Here is a 17400-nt window from a genome sequence, read left to right as displayed (position 1 = left end):
CAGTATGAGCAGTATGAATTTCATGTTTTCTAATCAGATAAAGTGCAGGAACTGTTCATACTGTCAATACGAGTGCTCTGAAGTATGATATGAGGAGGACAGTTTAGAGAGGTAATTAGCATTAGAATACTGTCCCAACTGGCTGGACCCACCATATTGACATGCATCAAATAAACTAAATTTACAAAGTCAAAATTTTCAAAAATTTCTTGATCGTTTCCACAATCTGTGTATATTCATCCTTTTCATATATATATTACATGTTTGGTCATAACAACATATCTTATAAGCACATAAATAAATCTGGGAATAATTATCGTACAGGTCGCAGTAAACGAAGAAGAAGAGGAACAAGTGTACAAGTACAATTTCACCACCGGAAAAATAATCGACAGATGTTAATATTTCACAGAATACATTTTTTGTGTGTCTTGGGTAATATTTATATTACAGTTGCTAAACAACAGAGCAGATGCAGAAAGAGGCATCTACCTTTGCATTCAAAATTTACATATATGCATTAAATTAAAGAAATAGAATATTACAGGTAGTTCCTAGTCAATGTGACAAAACAAAATTTTATTTTTTCCTTTGGAAAATGTTTTGTTACCTTATCTACATATTTTTCCCCATCAAGATCTTTGGAATGCTCTTCTATAGTCAAAAGTCAATAATAATGTTGCGTTCTCTGTTTTTTCAGTTTTGTATCACTGAAGGATAAGATCCAAAACCGATTTGGCCTTCTCATCTCGACACAACTTTTTTTAAATATATTGTAATCCTTTTTTAAGAACAAAACACCCCCCCCCCCCCTCTTTTCTACTGATTTTTGTGGACTTATTGAGAGGTGCCATTGAGTGCTTAATAAGGTAGCCCCCAGACACTACAAGAATTTGAGCCACTCCAATATTTAAGGGTCTAAAAAGTGATGCAACCGTGTTTGACTAGAACAGTTTGGTATACGCAAAGCTATAAATAACGATGCACACAAGATCGAAAAAATAAATTCCCAATATGTCCAAGTTTCCAAATTAAACTTTGAAACAGAGAAATGTAAACATTTAGCAAATGAAATGTACATCGACAATTCGATGGTGTGTAACATATCACAACGAGTAGCTCCGCATTCTCACTATATGTATTCTTTATCTCAGCAATGGAACAAATCTTGGCAATATAGGAGATCCAGGACAAGTAAGAGTATCTGTTTACATTCTAGTATGTACTAATATACGTGTATAACTTGAAACTTAATTATCAAATAAGTTAACTGTGCACCACCGAACCAGGTTAAAAATATCCACATCAGAACCTTGGCTTCTAAAGAATGAGACAAAAACGATGACCAGGCATTACATGCAAATAAGCATTTCAAGATAATAGTATTCTTTTTAAAAGTAGTCTAATTACTTCTAGTTTCCTCAAAGTCTTAGATGGTGGAATAATGTCACCAATTGGAATATCTTAACAAACAAAAAATGTCATAGAAAATTTCATCCTTGATTCCTTCTTAAAACTTCTGTCCATGTGAATTCAACTCGTTTTTGCTCTCACAAAATGACATTTCAAAGTATATAGTTTTTCTCTTCAACCAGGACAAGAGTTTGATCCCATTAAATGTCTATGTTGTTCATATTTTTGATCAGTTTTATATTTACTACAAAGAAAGAAAGAAAATAACATACCACATTGTGTCATTGTTCATCCGTTTTGTGTTGTAGTTATCATATTTTACATCTTAAAACAATAAATTAATACATTCTTTCATGAATAAGTTTAAAACGTAGTTTACATTGCCCAGCTGTATGCTATTCTTTAACTTTATAAACCGTAAAGCAGATTGGAGAACTTTAATTCGGATGTGAGATGACAAGAGATTGATGGCAGAACTTTATCAATTATTGGACCAGGGTAACGTACTGTAACTTTAAGTCTACCAAGTGAGATCATATTTTGGTGACTGTTATTTATCAACAACTGGTCTGGTGCAAAGTAAGGCCATATCTTCAGGAGAGGTTCAAATTTTAAGAGCCTGACAACCGCACAACAGTATCCGAAAGTGAAGGGGCCATATTTTGGGTACACTAAATATCAAAAATTTTCGACCACCAGTGTAATTGTAGCTTTTCAAATTGTGACCATTTTCATGGATGCAAATTAGCTAAAACTACACCAGAGAGGAGCAGAAATTTCAATATTCTTTGTATCCTACATAATTTCTTGACCGCAGATGGGTCTACTTTATATGATAGTCCTTAACATTAAATAGTCTGGTCTTTGTTTGTTATTAAGTTTACAATTAAGTTTACAAGTAGTAGATTAGTTTACAGGTAAGTAAATTAAGTTTACAAGTAAGTTTACAAGTAAGTTTACAAGTAAGTAAATTAAGTTTACAATATTATTTCAGCTGCATTTAAAAGTGGCCTTCTGTTGCTTGACTTTTGAGAGAGGGTATAAAGGGAAGGAACAACTTTTTTCAAATTTTTAGCCATCTGACAAGACTGTCCTAGACCATCATATGTTGTCATCAACCTAAATGTTTACTGTTAGATGGTAGCCTTCAATGGATAACCATAAGATGGCTTGGTGGAATGGATGCCAGATTTTGCAAATTTTTTGTTTTCACCACTGTGCTGTACCCCATTGAGAGGGTAGAACAACTAAAGACAGGACTCGTGAGTGTGCACTTCGTCAGCAGAGAGTACAAATCTTTTCAAACTGGGACTTCATGTCATTTTTTCATTCTTTTTACTTCTACTCTAGAAAAATATATATTTGAACTCCTAACACTGAAAGACAAAACATGGTACATTATCTTTCTCTGTACATTGGTGGGTATTTCAAAGAAAAGGTGGAAAACCCCCCACCCCCCCCCAAAAAAAACAAAAAAAAATACTTGAAGTGCACTTTTGATTCTTGTAAAGTGCTTCCTTGATCACTTAATATTTAAACAACTAAAATACCCAAATCTCACCAGAAGCACACTAACTAAACTGAAATCTTTAATATTTCCTTACAATTTTACTGTCCTCAGATTCCATCCCAGACGTATCCCAGAAATATCATTTTTTCAATAACATCTTCAAATTTGTTTGTTTCTTCAACCGAGAAACTAATTTTCACACTTTTTGGACACCGGAGAAAATAAATGGCTAAAGCTGCAGTAGGAAAAGTCGTTCTGTAAGTCCTCGTTATTCTCCGTCGCTTCGAACAAATCGTCCAAATTGAAGCTCACGTCGTTCCTGTCGACCACGGGCGTGGCGAGCAGACATTGTCTGGGCTTTGAAGGTCGTGCCGGCGTGACCTCCAAGTCGTTCGTTTGTGACAATATTCCCTTGATGATAGGTGTCATCCCCGTCCCTTTGATGGGAGTTATGTCGAGAATGTCCTGTTGCGATCTCAGGAGCGTGTAATCGTCGTCGTTGAAGGGGGTCAGCGAGCCCATGGCTTCCATTATTTCTGACCTTGAGGGTTTCAGAGGAGTTGACATCACCGGTTTACTCGTGACAGCCTCTTCTTGCCCTTCTTCCGTCTTAACTCCTCCACCGCTATTTCTTCTAGGGGTCTGGGAATGAGCTGCTTCCACTGAAGGCTTCGATTCTGAGACTACGGAAGTGGACGGTATACTCAGTTGATAAACTTGACGAGGTGTCTGCTTGGGGGCTATTTTGGGATATCTGCATTTCGTAGAGGAGCGTTCGAGTTTTCCGCCCGGGACCATGGTGAGTAAGGTGTAACCGCCCGGTCCTCGAGGCAAAATAGGTTTGGGCTTTTCAGGAGCTAAATAAGAACCGAAGAATTAAAAAAAAAAAAAAAAAAAACCATGAGGTAAGGAATCAGGTATTGAGATGTGGCTCTCACCTAGCGATGAGGAAAAATTTTGCCAACAGCTTGAGTGTTTAATACAGTTTCTGTCCTGCGAATACTCCTTTTAAGATGCTGTATAAAGGACACTTATTGCAGAGAATTATTAAAACATCATTCATAAAATTCTTGAATCCGATTGGCTCGTCAGTGCATTAACCTGGATAACCATGGATAACGCACAATAAACTTAACGGCCGATTAATATAAGTTGCAAAAAATAGAAGTATTTTGGCAAGCTTAATCCAGCTCCCAGCTAGCTGTCTAGGAAGCTAATTCAAAGCATATGAATCAGAGTATGTAAATCAAGTATGGTACTGTACATGGCAACAAGCCCCTCGATGTAAACAATCCCTCGGCAAATGATGACCATATTTTCCGAGAAAGCTAGCTTACAGCCTGCAGTATACTAACCGTAAGGTGCAAGCAACAATGATAACCTCATTTAGCAATGCTAGCATTAATGTTAATACTATGGCTAAGCGGCCATTGAGACAAAAATAGGCCTAACGTTAGAAATAACATCAGAAGTTATCGGAGCCTTTGAATTATAAACAAAACAGGCAGTGTTCAATGTCCTGAGAGCAGCGATCCAAGGAATTGAACCAACAGTTGACTAGACAATGTCACAACACCGAGATTTATAGTTATGTAATGGCTATTATAGGCCTGGGCTTACCATTACTGATCGGGAATACAGCAGCAAATGTATTCAACAAATGCACGTTTCAGCAAACACCATTCTTTAATAGAACTTAGAAGTATTGCTTCATGTCCTGGTTCACACCAATTTCCGTCTGATCAAATGTTAAAGCCATTGTACTACACAAAGGTTAACTTTTTAAGAACTTGTCCATCGAATTGTTCACATGTGTTTACGACTGTTATGTCAATTCACTGCGTCGCTGTACGTCTTGAGGTGAACATGTGTTGCTATGCCAACTGGACGCAGTATGCCCTTGCGTCATCTATCAAATTGCGACGTACTTACATTAAAATTTATTTAGTGCCTTGAATAAATGAATGGGGTATGATTTTATCGCTGGATGCACCCGGCCTACGGACACAAACATCTCTTGATTGATACCCCTGTTCGTGCAATATCTTGCCATAAACGCACGGCTGGACCATTGATTGACCCCTAAATTAACAAACACTGGATTACCTAAAATATAGTGTGCTGTGAAGAGAAACTGCCTACCTTGAAGAATCTTTTCAGATACCACTTGTGTAGTTCCGTCTGCCTGTTTGATGCAAGCCTTTGCATCCATAGAATGCTGCAACGGAAAGTTCTCCGCTGCGCTTCCACCGTTCTTGCTCCCGTGTTTATTTTCCATCACGAATAATCTGTTTTCTGGCAGTCGAACCACTGTCCCGGGCCGTAGCGTCCAGAACGCCGGCTTCCCCGGTCCGTCCGGCGGCTCCCGGATGAATATCTTGTGGAGCGACAAGTTGTGACGGATTGAATTCTGAGAAAGAGGAAGGACAGAGTGATTCAGTAAGAGCCACTCACTTGCGGAAAGTCTTGAAGTTAATTGAATTATTTTTATAAATGATTTGTTTTCATACAGGATATGTCTGATTTTAGAGGGCAGTCACCGGATGGATCACCTGACTCCTGTCCAGCCAGATCTGTCTCTCTCAGTGAAGGTACAAGATGACCTGATATCGCAACATTACAAGTACCATTAGCATTAGAGTTGCTGAGTCATTCTTTTAATGACCAAAAATAGGTTGAGAAAGTTTACATACTAAACCAAAAAAGAAAAAAAAGGAAAGGTTTTAAGAGCTCAATACAGTATAAAATTGTTAACCAAGTAAACCAACTACTGATACGTCGACCAATTGTACCACAGCCTGCCAGATTCCGACTGTTAAAATTGATTGTCACTGACACACTTCCGAAATACTATACCTGTACATAGCAGAACTGCTAACATGTCAGTAAAAAACTTAATACCAGGAATAATGAAGTGTTTGAAGTTTTGTGTACATAGAGCTCTATTATGAAGTCTTTGAAGATTATCTCTTATAAATGACTACATGGTTCATGTGTAAATATAATGCTATATACATATTTGCACCATTTAGGGATGCCATACTTGATTGATTATTCAAATTTCACTGTTATTTCAATGAACTAAAAGGAAAGACAATAATTGAATGAGGCCAAGTTAAAAGGGCAAGGCAATCAACACTCAAACAAATAGCCAATGGTTGCAAAATGTTCAACTTTTACTGTATAACAAGAGTGCAGAGGTTGTGAGGAAACAGGTAAGCTTTGATTTTTTTTCCTTTTGTACAATTGATTGTAGTCACTTACTTTCCAGCCCAGTTTTGCCGTCTTGAAGAATGGAAATTTGCTCTGAATCCATTCGTAAATCTCCTTCAGGGTCATTTTACCGATTGGTGTACTGATGAGAGCAAACTGTATCAAGGCGCTGTATGAATACGGAGGGCGCTCACACTCAGGATCAGGGAACTGTTGATGCAAATACACACGTTATTCAAAAAGTTAATACCGTTTAAGGTAATAGCTCAGTTAATAAAATTACAAACACCAGATTCTCTGCTCAAGGAAATATATGTACAGGGATGTGCTCAGGAATATTTGAGTGCCGGGCAGATTGTATGGTAGTGCGATCCACACCCTGGGAGAGGGATCTCATGGGTGGGGTACCCCTTCCCCAACGGACAAATTTTGCACAGGTGGTGCTATTTTTCCTATTCTGTGCCATGTATTCTCCCAGATTTTGGTCATGGTAAAGTTTGTTAAATTATCATCAAAAAAAGTGCCGGGCGGAACTGTTTAAAATACTGTTTGTGCTGGACGGCATTCAGAACTGCTGGGTGCAGCCGCCCGGTGCCGTCCAGTGTGAGCACATCCCTGTATGTATCTACTGTAGGCATACAGTACGATAGATCAGTGCTGATGCATTGAGAATGTGTTTACAAGAGACGGGAATATGACTGAGTTAAATGGTGCATGATCATGTTGAATGTTCTAGGTCATGACAATCACCATGTAGGTTTACCTTAGGCCTAAAATGTATTTTGCAAACTTTTGGTTATAAACTTAAATTTATGCTAAAACCAGAATTCTGTTAATAGGTGATCAGAAACAGATGAGACACAAAATCCTGAGGACGGGAAATGTTAGAGGAATCACTGCATTTACCGCAATTAGTTTTGTGCGTAACAGATCAGTACATAGCTTGTTATACATGGTACACTTGTGTGCTGATGTGTATCAAAACAACGATTACATACCTCTGCAACGTTTTTTTCTTTATTTTAGCATTCCTATGCTCTAATTACTCCAACAATGAGTGCTACTGTACGGATTGTCACATAGCATTCTTAGCCCAATCAGAATTTTCAAAATATTAGTTATCTAGATTTAGTAGGTGTTGGCTATTGAATTCAGTAACTTTACTTGAAGTTGACAGGGTTCCACAGAGTCTACGCCAGGAGCAGACATCCTCTTGAGCCAGGTAATATTGGTCAAACTGTCATCTTGTCCAGTACCTGTGTATTTAACACAACGAATATGACTTCAGAATCCCATATTTACATCATGGACAGTAAAATACAATAGTAACTAATCTAGAAAAGCAGGCTTCATCATCTAGTTTACATGACTCAAGATTGAAACAGAGACATGCAAGTCATGGTAACCAATAACCATGAATGTGAAAACATTCAATCAATCGAATGTACAGTAGGCTATTGAGCCCACTGTAGTGTACAGTACATACTTTCTGCACATGGTCAAGTATTTACGCCAACTTAGCCAGTCTAAACTTGGATGGATCTAGTCAAACGTTGATAAGTCATGAAAGCCATGAATGTTCTCCAAGAAGTAATTACTCCTTCATCTCTTTGAATTTTGGTTTCATGTCCACTCAACATTTTCCTTCAAACAGATTTTGTTTACTAAATCTTGATATTCATTGTTCACTTGTTCATAACCCAAAATTGTCAGTTTATCAATGGTCTGTCCTCTGTGTATCATGTAGAGAATGCTCAGGACTATCTAATTTCTCAATATGAATATTATACACTGGATTAAAAACTTTAGGTCGTATTATTAACAAATTTTACCCCAAAGAAATTCCTGTTCGAGCATGGCACATACTGGCAATGTTCTTCTGCATGTGTAACCAACAAAATACAGGTCATCTTCCTACTGTTACGTCTTGAAGTGCAATGAGTACATGTACAGTATATACTTGTGGATTCGATAATATTGTTTCAAGCAAAAACACGGCCAGCCCTGATATGTAGAGGCCAAAATATATCATGGGCTGGTATTTTACGGAAGAAGATCATGCCTAATTTAGTAGATGCTGGAATTTAGAATTTACCAGGGGTATTGGAAAGTTTAACAAAAGGAATAACTTATCATAATAACTACCTACCTCTGTTTTCTTGGTAGTTTAATACATCTTTATCGTTGTTCAAACTGCTGTTGTTCTGCGACATGAAGAAGCCACCGTTCCTCTCTTCAACCATCACCGGTACAAACTCAGCAGGATGAAGTTTCCCTGACGAATCTTTCACCATGATGGCTGCATTAGTAGATCCATCAGAATCAATGATTTGAACGTTGCTATCGTGCAAAGTCTGGAGAGGTCCGAAACGACTTGCGACCGACGCTGTGAGCCGTCCGCTTTTACTTCCATTTGAGGTTAACTTTTTGCCCGATTCAGAAAACCTCACTTTGTCCTCTAGCTTCCTCTTCTTTGAACGACACAAGATGTTAACGGAATTCAGATGCCTCCGCGGTTCCTGTTTCTTTGTTGGTGTTGTATCAATGTTCTCCAGTCGCCTGCAATGCTGTCTCGCTGCCGTTTTGTCGAGAAGGTGAGGAGTTTCATTAAAGCTTGAAGACTCCAGACTGTGACGTGATGAAACTGTTGAGCTGGTCAAGAGATGCATGCTCAGGTCATTTTCCTTATCATCATTTCCTAAGAGTGTTTCTATGGCATGGGACAAATCTATTCTTCCTACTTCTCCGTAGAGATCCTGTGAACACTGCAAGTCGAGTGCCATCTTTGTAGCTCAAGTTAAGATTTGACAACTTCTTAAAATAATTTATTCTTGCTTGACTGTGGGGCTGAAACCTTCCAGAACTCTGAGGCCCTGCAGGAGAATAAAAATTCAGGTGAAACTTGCATTCATGAAGCTTTTAAGATATACTTTACTTCCTGATGAAAACTTGATCTTTCTACAAAACAAAAGCAGCCAAGGCAACTTTTACTTACAGGCCGCTTCCAACATACTGTAGTTGACTAAGGTAGGACACTTTGTCAGTCCCTGTAAACTATAATGTGTCATCAGCAATGTTTGGTGACCAGATTTACTATTATGCCAATTCTGCCATGTACTAATTGGCTAAAGAGAAAATGTTAAAACTTATGGGCATAGCCATGATTTATTTGGCTGGCCAATTAGTACAGCTGTTTTTATCACTATCAGTTATCACTTTCGTAAATCGGGTGAACAAGACTTACTTGAATATAGTTGACGATCGGTGAGATTGATACCATCTGCAGATTGGTGTTAAAATCAACAAACCAAAGTTCAATAATTCTAGGAGCCTTCACTTATGAGTATGACATTATAAATCTATGATAATGGATCCCCATTGTCATGCCTTTTACGTACTATAGCCTAGTCCTGTTCTAGCTAAAAAAAATTAATATTTACCGTGTGACAAACCTAAGGAGCGAAGGCTTGCTAACGTTCTTATTTATAACCTGCACATACTATAGCGGTACCTATTTAGAATCCGTACCATTCGTCCCTACTTCCTAACCATATTCCCTACTTCCCAACCCTACTCCCTACTTCCTTACCCTAATTCTAACCCTACTTCCTAACTCCTAACCTTATTCTGCCGATTCGAAGTTAGCTTTCCCAATCATATGACCAGTGCGGATTTTAAAGTTAGGCCACTAGGCCTACAGCTAGCCTTAACTTAAGGCTAAGACTAGTTATAATAGCGCTTACCTGTAGGCTAGCCCAATTGCAGTAATGCAAAGTGAACATGTCAGTTGGATGTAGCCTAGTCTATGTTTATACATATTGCGATGCCTATGCTACGCTAGTTACACTGCACACAGTTTTGCCTACCTAACACTATAGTAACACTTCAAAAATCAAAGTCTTAATAATGTTAACCTATGCATTAGGCCAAGGCTAAACAGTTAGCCTAGGCCAACTGTGCTACACTTGTAATGTGTAAGTCTACCGTTACGGTTAACTTATAGGCCTAGCGAGCTGCAAAAAAAGTCTATCCTTCTCACAATAATGTTGAATGTTAACTCCCGGTTGTGACAATTTTGGTTTTCACACAAATTCCAACAGCGCTTTGCCGAATGTTACAAAGAGTGAAAGACATATCACTGTCCCTGTGTGAAATTTTACTCAGTTAACGTAGGCTTCCTTGCAGTCTATACATATGCGATAGGAAATTTAAATTTCCTGGGAGAACAATTTGTTAAACCAATCAAACTTATGAGATGTATCACGTGACAAGGACCCCTCGCCGCTGCAATTATGGCAATCAGACAACAATTGTGATTGGTGAAAGTTAAGCACACACGAACGGTAACGGTTACACAATTAGCCAATCAGAACAGCTTTTAGTAACTTGAAGCAATCTTTAAGAACAAAATGGCCACCTCCATGTGAAGGCGCTTTCATTCTGGCTGAAGTACAGAACTTTGGTGCCGACTTGCCAATGTGTCTTGGTAGTGAAGGGGTTTAAAGATACGAAAACACAAGACATACTCACATCAATCACAAGACCACTAGGCATTTGTCACCAAGTAAGATCTAAAATTTTCTTGTGAATATTATTTCACGACACCAATACCGCAATACCGGTGAACACAAAGTAGCCAGGCTTGAGCTTTATACTACAGTAATTATAGGGGCCTAGTCTGTAGTGTAACCTTGTACGTTATAGTACTTACTACTAGGCTCGAAACCTATGGCGGAAAGGTACATTTTAGGAATGGATTTTACCGTGGTGTACAGGAATGTATTGGGGAAACTTTCTTTGAGTCGCGTGGAAGGACGGTTACACTGTCTTCAAATGTGAGACTGAATAGTGGTTAAGACAAGATTGGGGAATTGATACACAGTCCTTAATGTAGCATGGACACTTTGAAGTTTTGGACACCTAAGCCTTAAAACACCCCAAAACTATATCTTCTGGTATAAATCACCAGAAAATATACTTGATATGTGTGGGAGAAGTGTGTTATATTACAATACACAACCAAACTTTCTTTCCTGCAATCTGTTTTAGGGATGCACCGGATCCAAATTTTTGGATCCGGCCGGAACCGGATTTTGCCGGATAGTACATGAAATCCGGCCGGATTTTATCCGGCCGGAACCGGATTTTTTCATTACACAAAAGAAAATCATTAATAAGAAGTAGAAGTATGAAACAAGGAGCAAATCTAAGGTGAGGTATACGCATATTATAAAAAAGGTGAAATTAAGACCCCATAAATGAGATTAAATATGACTTGAAGTGGTGTAATCTACATTCTTTAATAAAATAACTACAATATAATTGTTGACAAGCTTGATACAGTATGTAAATTTGTTTGCTGGAAAAATACTGTAACTACCTATGAAGTTTGTTTTAAAACGGGAAGCTACATTTCACAAATCTCATACTTTATACTGAATAAAAAGAATATTTAATTGTTGTAGTACTTAACACTACTATCAGGATTTAGAATTGTTAACAAATTTTTACACTGCAATGTTATCTGTAAAGAAAAAAGAAGAAAAGCATTGCATCTTTCCAGAAGTGGAAGAAACTTCTTATCTATCTTTTATCTATCCTTTAAAATGGAATTGAATGTTCATTAGAACACTTAATGATTTAGGTTTTTCATGAACTTTTAGGAACTTTCATGGTGACAAGAGATATCTTTTTCTGTGAGAAAACTAGATACTGTTTTTTCTGTGACTGGCACCCCATTTGGTGGAAACTCTTCTAGTCCATTGCTTCATCTATTTATAAAAGTGCCAAGATTACAATTTGCATATTGCCATGACCACAAACAATGAGTAACAATTGACAGCTTTCTAGACAGGAAATGGACTGTAGTGGTCCACAAAAAGATCCATTGTTTTGACTTCTTAAGGTCCTAAAGCACATGTTTGGATTTTGGACATTTCATTTCATGCAAGTGTTTCTCTCTGACCATATAAGAGATTGTTTCACAAATTCAGAGAAAACATGAATGCCAACAATAATGGAAAGTAAAGATTCAATGGAACAGTATTTTGACTGATAAGTATATGAATGGTCTATTTTAACTGCACAATATTAAACTGATGAAGGCTGCAAGAAATGATTTCACTGCAAACTGTATATATTTTTTGTATATAGCTTCATGTTGTATTATAACAGCAGTCGTATTATTTTGGTTGATCTTTAGAAACAGTGGGTCAGACCATTGAGAAAATTAAATTAAACATGTTAAACCTAATTTTTCCTTACTTTGAATGTTTTTATTAATTTTTGGAAATAGTTTACATTGATTTAAGTTAATACCAACACTATTTAAGGAATAATTCAGGCCAGATTTTGAAAAAGATCCGGCTGGATTTTGAAAAATATCCGGCCGGAACCGGATAATTTCTCACTATCCGGCCGGATAGTCCGGCCGGACCGGATATCCGGTGCATCCCTAATCTGTTTTCACGTTGTATTCCAAGAAGATTATGCGTGATTGTGGAACTGGTATTTCTTTGCTAGAGTATTGCGAAGCTCGGACACCCAGCCCACAGTGTGGCGCTGGTGATAAAATTGGTGGCGCAGTTGCTCTTTCAAAGTTTCAGTAATTATAACAGACTTCATAGATCTCCGTCCTTTTATTGACAAATTTGTAAGTACTTACTTGCACATGGGTCATTTTGGAGAGAAACTATCTGTACTGTAGCTTCGTAGTTTTTCGTGAAATTGGCTGTTGCTATAGGTTGTCATGGTGAAATCGTGTATTTCTTAGGGGTGTCCGAACTTAGCAGTGTTCCGAACTTCGCAAGTATGACTATACTACTACTGGTTTATTGAATAGTGTAAATTGTACGGTAAGTTCGCAAGAGTTGATACACTGTCTTCAAATATATAAAAATTGATTGAATAAATCAAATTAAATTAGGCTGATGTTTATTTAAAACTTAAAAGACCGATTCTGATTGTCAAATTAAATGACCGATTTTGATGATTTTGTGGCCCTAGGCCTAGGTAACGTGAAGCGATGCAATATGCAGTGCATATTCAATACACCCACAATAATGTGCTCCTTTCGCCATACAAAAGGTGCTCTATTGCCATGGCACTTTTTCTATGGCGGAAGAAGCTCATTTTCTATGGCGGAAGAAGCACATTTTCTATGGCGGAAAGTACCGATGGCAGAATGACACGGACAGCGAGTATGCTTAGTAACGTTAGCCATTTTTCCGGTGGTGATTATTTAATATCATCTTGTGATCAGCATATATATATCCACCTTGCAGCTATATGAGAAAGTGTCCAAACTTGTCAACAAAAGTATATTAAGTGCAAAGCCGGAAAACATAAAGTTACCGTACACCACCATAGCTGTATACATTGGCTATACAATTACCACAGTGCAAGCAAACTTGTTTTACTTAACCACTGTTAATATGATCTTGTCCAGCTTCCTGTTGACTGTATTGAAATTCTGTATAATTTATAATGTACATTATAATCATATGTCATGTCATTAACAGAAAATATGCCTCGTAGAAGGAAAAAGAGCAGCCGAAGCAGCCGTAAACCTCCATTGATGTTTTCCGAGAGTCCCCTTGATATGTCTCTACGGTTTGCTAGCCCTGCCGCAGGTGCGGTGAACCCAGTGACAGCTGAAATTGTCTCCCTTCAAGATCAGCACCACACAACTTGGGTAAGATGAAAACTGACGTGTCTTTGATTAACTTAATCCCCAAGTATATACTGTAAGCCTGTGTAGAGATTCAGACAATCACAGAAATATATGGAAGTATATCAACACCCTTCCCAATATTGCACCATCCTGATTCTAATGTCATATGCATCATAAAGTTAATCCTAGAGGTAGAGTAGAACTATCTTTGTTTAGATATTTTTCTTCAGGTGTATTCAATGCAGTATGTCTCCACGCATTCCTATCTTTTGTATAAAAGTCCTGCTCCATTTGGGTTCGTGACTTTCCTTCTCCTGAGCTGTCAGATCGACTGTTGTATTTAAGCTGTCCTTTGTCTTTTCTGCTTTAGTTAGTTAAATTAGTTATGTAGTAACCAATTATACAAGTATTCCAAGTACAGTAATTCCACATATGTAGCATTGAGTTGGGTTTCAAGACCATGTGGGCATCAGAGAATTAACTTGTGGGCCACAACTTTGCCAATTGACCTAATGGTATACTTGCAGGGAAAACAGATTAGATTTATTTGTAGTCAATAACTGTTTAAACAATCAATTGGGCAGAACTTTACATTCATGCCAACATGCAGAGTTCATATCGCCATAAATTACTCGACTTGTGCCGACAGTTTATTTCTGTGCTTGTGCTTCGCAGGTTTCACCACAGTTCGATCCTACAGCGCCCCCATCTGAACGCCGAAGGAGGGGCAGAAGAAATCGTAAGGAAAATGCTCGCACAGCCTGTTCTCAGAATCCAAACAGTAGGAAAGATATACTAGCAGATATCGATAACGTAGCAGACGAAAACAAAGTCTGCGATCGTAGGAAGTTAGATTACATCAACAGCGATGAAAGTTTAACAGACATAGAAGATCAAAGTCCAGAGGAAATCGGCTCGAGCAATGTCGAAAGTGACAAGGAAAACTGTAACAGCGATATGAGCCTTTGCTCTCTGGTAGCGTCGTGCTCTGTACTACATGAGAAGGGCTCGTTTCAACGGACTCCTGTCACCTTGTGCAATGGTGGTCGGCACGAGTCCTCCCATACAAAGGGTAAGAAGAGGTACTGCCCGACTTGTTCGGGTTCTTGCTTGGCTCTAGCAGGTGACACACCAGTTCAAGAGTACAATTTAAGAGTTTCTGAAAGAAACAGAAGAGGCAGACTTCCAAAGACTGCCTGGGAGAAGTTGATGGCAGGAACGTGAGAAATGTCTGGACTTTGGAGTTAACGATACAATTCCGCTGTCTTAATACAAATTTGTGTAAATTATCTGTGATTAATTATGAAGAAGATAAAATTATATCAAATGTAAACATTGAAACCTGGTCAACCTGATGATAGTTTTGGAACTTTTGGCACCTCTTGTCAAACATAATATCATCTTTCTACCTCATTAATTTCTTAAACTAGACATCCAAGCTAAAAGTGATAAGATTATTTTTAATACATGTTATCATTTCATATAATATTTACTTTATGGAGATTGGTTAACTGATGGTTTTGCGTCTAACATATATTTGTATACTTGTACTAGCCCTGCTGGGAATATCAAACTGATCATGACATACAACTATTATACAAATAATGAATGGTTATGAGTGCAATAGTGCAAATATTTCATGAGTTGAAAGATGTAATTTGTTCCATTCAACAAGGCGCAGCCAAGTTGAATGGAACAAATTACATCTTTCAACTCATGAAATATTTGCACTATTGCACGAATGGAAACCATTCATTATTTGCTTTATACAACACCTTCAAATTTGGACATAATTGGATGTAAAATGCACTCATGCAACAGATTGTTTTGAACAGACAGGTTTCTCTGCTCTCTTACCATTGAAAAAGGTGCTATCAAAAAAGTATAACACATGGTTCTATTTCATAGAGTGCAAAAGAGCGGATTTTGCATGCAATCGACGAGCAATTGACCAATCAAATGGCCGGAATATAATTAGGTGTTGTATAAGGCATGATAATAAATGTCCAACATGATAGTTAATGAATATTTACACACTAGTAATGAACATTTACACCACATTTACACAAAAGTAATGAATATTTTTATGCTCCATTCCACATTACTGATGTACTGTACCGTGGTTCTCAGTGCAATAAAGATATGTGACTTGTCATGTACCATATTCAGAGGAATTTCAGGCCTCAAAAAATTCAGGCTATTTATAACTGGCTAAATGGCAGTAGATTTTGCTGTTTACCAGTAGAAGTTAGGAGTAGAGGCACAGTTAGCATTTTTCTGCCAGTAGGCATTGCATTAATAACGTGAAAACGCACAAGGTTTACGATGGTAAGTAAAGGAATCCGCAATATTGCCGTACCTAATATGCAAAATATTATTAGGCATCTCTCATAAGCCTGTAAACTGAAGTGTTGTAACGTACAGCACTTAGTTGATACACGACAGTATACCTAGTTAAAAATGGTGCTGTAAGCCTATCTTGGCAGTGCCAAGCATGGATTAGTTTAATATTTTTAATAGTAATAATCAGCAGTTATTTTAACGATGCTTAAGCGGGCTTATGGATTACTAAGTACGCGTCAGGTGGCTTCCAATGCAACATGTTAACTCAAATTAAGAATCTTTTCAATTTAGAAAGTCATTTCAGATGGGGAAAACTGTAGATTGCTCTTGAATGAAAAACCCATCTTACATATGACCCAGTCAGGGATCAAACCCTGAAACTCCCAATTCCTAAGCCTTGTTGCTTCAAATGCCACCACCTTTATCCACTAGGCTACAGCACCAGTTGGTTTGATGAAAGGATGTACTCACTGAACTAACCATACATATTTTGTAGTATGTTAAGGTGAACAATAAATAAATTATTGTACATCTTTTCTGATAAATACAATTCTTGTATAAAGGATAATATATAATATGATTCACATTTTATTGTTTCTATTTAGTGTTCTATGATTCCAGTTTTGATGTCTGCTAAGGTGACCTTAGGTCACCTAAGGTGATATATAGGCTAAGGTGATATATATGATATATTCTAATGAGAATATGACAATGAAGTGCAAGTAAGCTACTTGCCAATTCTTACCTCCTTTTATAATAGCACTACAAATTCAAAGCAAACATCGCTACTCAAGCGTGGGTGGGTGATATGTATGGGGGGGGGGGGGGGAGGGACTTTATCTGAAGGCTGTCTGGCAATTGCAAGGAAAATGGGTTGTTTAAAATGGTCACATATTAGCAAGTAGTAACAATCACAACTATAAAACCAAAGATCAAGTTTTGTAAATTTTACAATGGCTTTGATATTCAAGGGATTTGTGTTGCAGTATCCTCTATAGTGTAGGATAAAAGCTTTCCATGAATAGTGAAGAAATAGCTTTGTTCTAACTTTATGCAACTAGGGGACAAAATCATCAAAGGCATTGCAGACTCGCCCCAAACCACGTGCGGCCATCTGAAAAAGTTAACTTTCTGTTGCTTGCAAGTGACGTTTTGTTCATGTCGCTACAAAATGCAGACAGTAATGAAACATGACACCTTATCTTCAGCTGGACCTGAGATGTCCATCGCTGTATCGTTTCTACACTGT

The 17400-nt window shown here is 37.8% G+C and overlaps 2 protein-coding genes across 2 annotated transcripts; one reads left to right on the top strand and one right to left on the bottom strand.

Annotated features, from left to right (window-relative positions):
• Positions 1 to 192: 192 nt before the first annotated feature.
• On the bottom strand, positions 193 to 10345 carry LOC139969585 (uncharacterized). Its single transcript, XM_071974686.1, has 6 exons — positions 10176 to 10345; positions 8286 to 9009; positions 7301 to 7392; positions 6188 to 6346; positions 5066 to 5333; positions 193 to 3780 (listed from the first exon to the last, which is right to left on the bottom strand). Exons 2-6 carry the CDS (start codon positions 8917 to 8919, stop codon positions 3113 to 3115), a joined length of 1821 nt encoding a protein of 606 aa, XP_071830787.1. The 5' UTR covers positions 8920 to 9009; positions 10176 to 10345; the 3' UTR covers positions 193 to 3112.
• A 197-nt stretch (positions 10346 to 10542) lies between these two features.
• On the top strand, positions 10543 to 16740 carry LOC139969598 (uncharacterized). The gene is made up of 3 exons (XM_071974705.1): positions 10543 to 10700; positions 13657 to 13829; positions 14484 to 16740. The coding sequence occupies exons 2-3, from the start codon at positions 13662 to 13664 to the stop codon at positions 15030 to 15032; spliced, it is 717 nt and encodes a 238-aa protein (XP_071830806.1). The 5' UTR covers positions 10543 to 10700; positions 13657 to 13661; the 3' UTR covers positions 15033 to 16740.
• Positions 16741 to 17400: the final 660 nt, after the last annotated feature.

Source organism: Apostichopus japonicus, chromosome 7, assembly GCF_037975245.1.
Source record: "Apostichopus japonicus isolate 1M-3 chromosome 7, ASM3797524v1, whole genome shotgun sequence".
NCBI classification, from domain to species: Eukaryota; Metazoa; Echinodermata; class Holothuroidea; order Aspidochirotida; family Stichopodidae; genus Apostichopus; species Apostichopus japonicus.
This window is presented reverse-complemented; position numbering and strand designations above follow the sequence as displayed.

Coding starts and splice junctions, on each gene's coding strand:
- LOC139969598 (XM_071974705.1), top strand. CDS start 13,662: ATGCCTCGTAGAAGGAAAAAGAGCAGCCGAAGCAGCCGTAAACCTCCA. Junction 13,830..14,483: donor ATCAGCACCACACAACTTGG/GTAAGATGAAAA, acceptor TGTGCTTCGCAG/GTTTCACCACAGTTCGATCC.
- LOC139969585 (XM_071974686.1), bottom strand. CDS start 8,919: ATGGCACTCGACTTGCAGTGTTCACAGGATCTCTACGGAGAAGTAGGA. Junction 7,393..8,285: donor AAACTACCAAGAAAACAGAG/GTAGGTAGTTAT, acceptor TTAAATACACAG/GTACTGGACAAGATGACAGT. Junction 3,781..5,065: donor ATCTGAAAAGATTCTTCAAG/GTAGGCAGTTTC, acceptor GTTCTTATTTAG/CTCCTGAAAAGCCCAAACCT.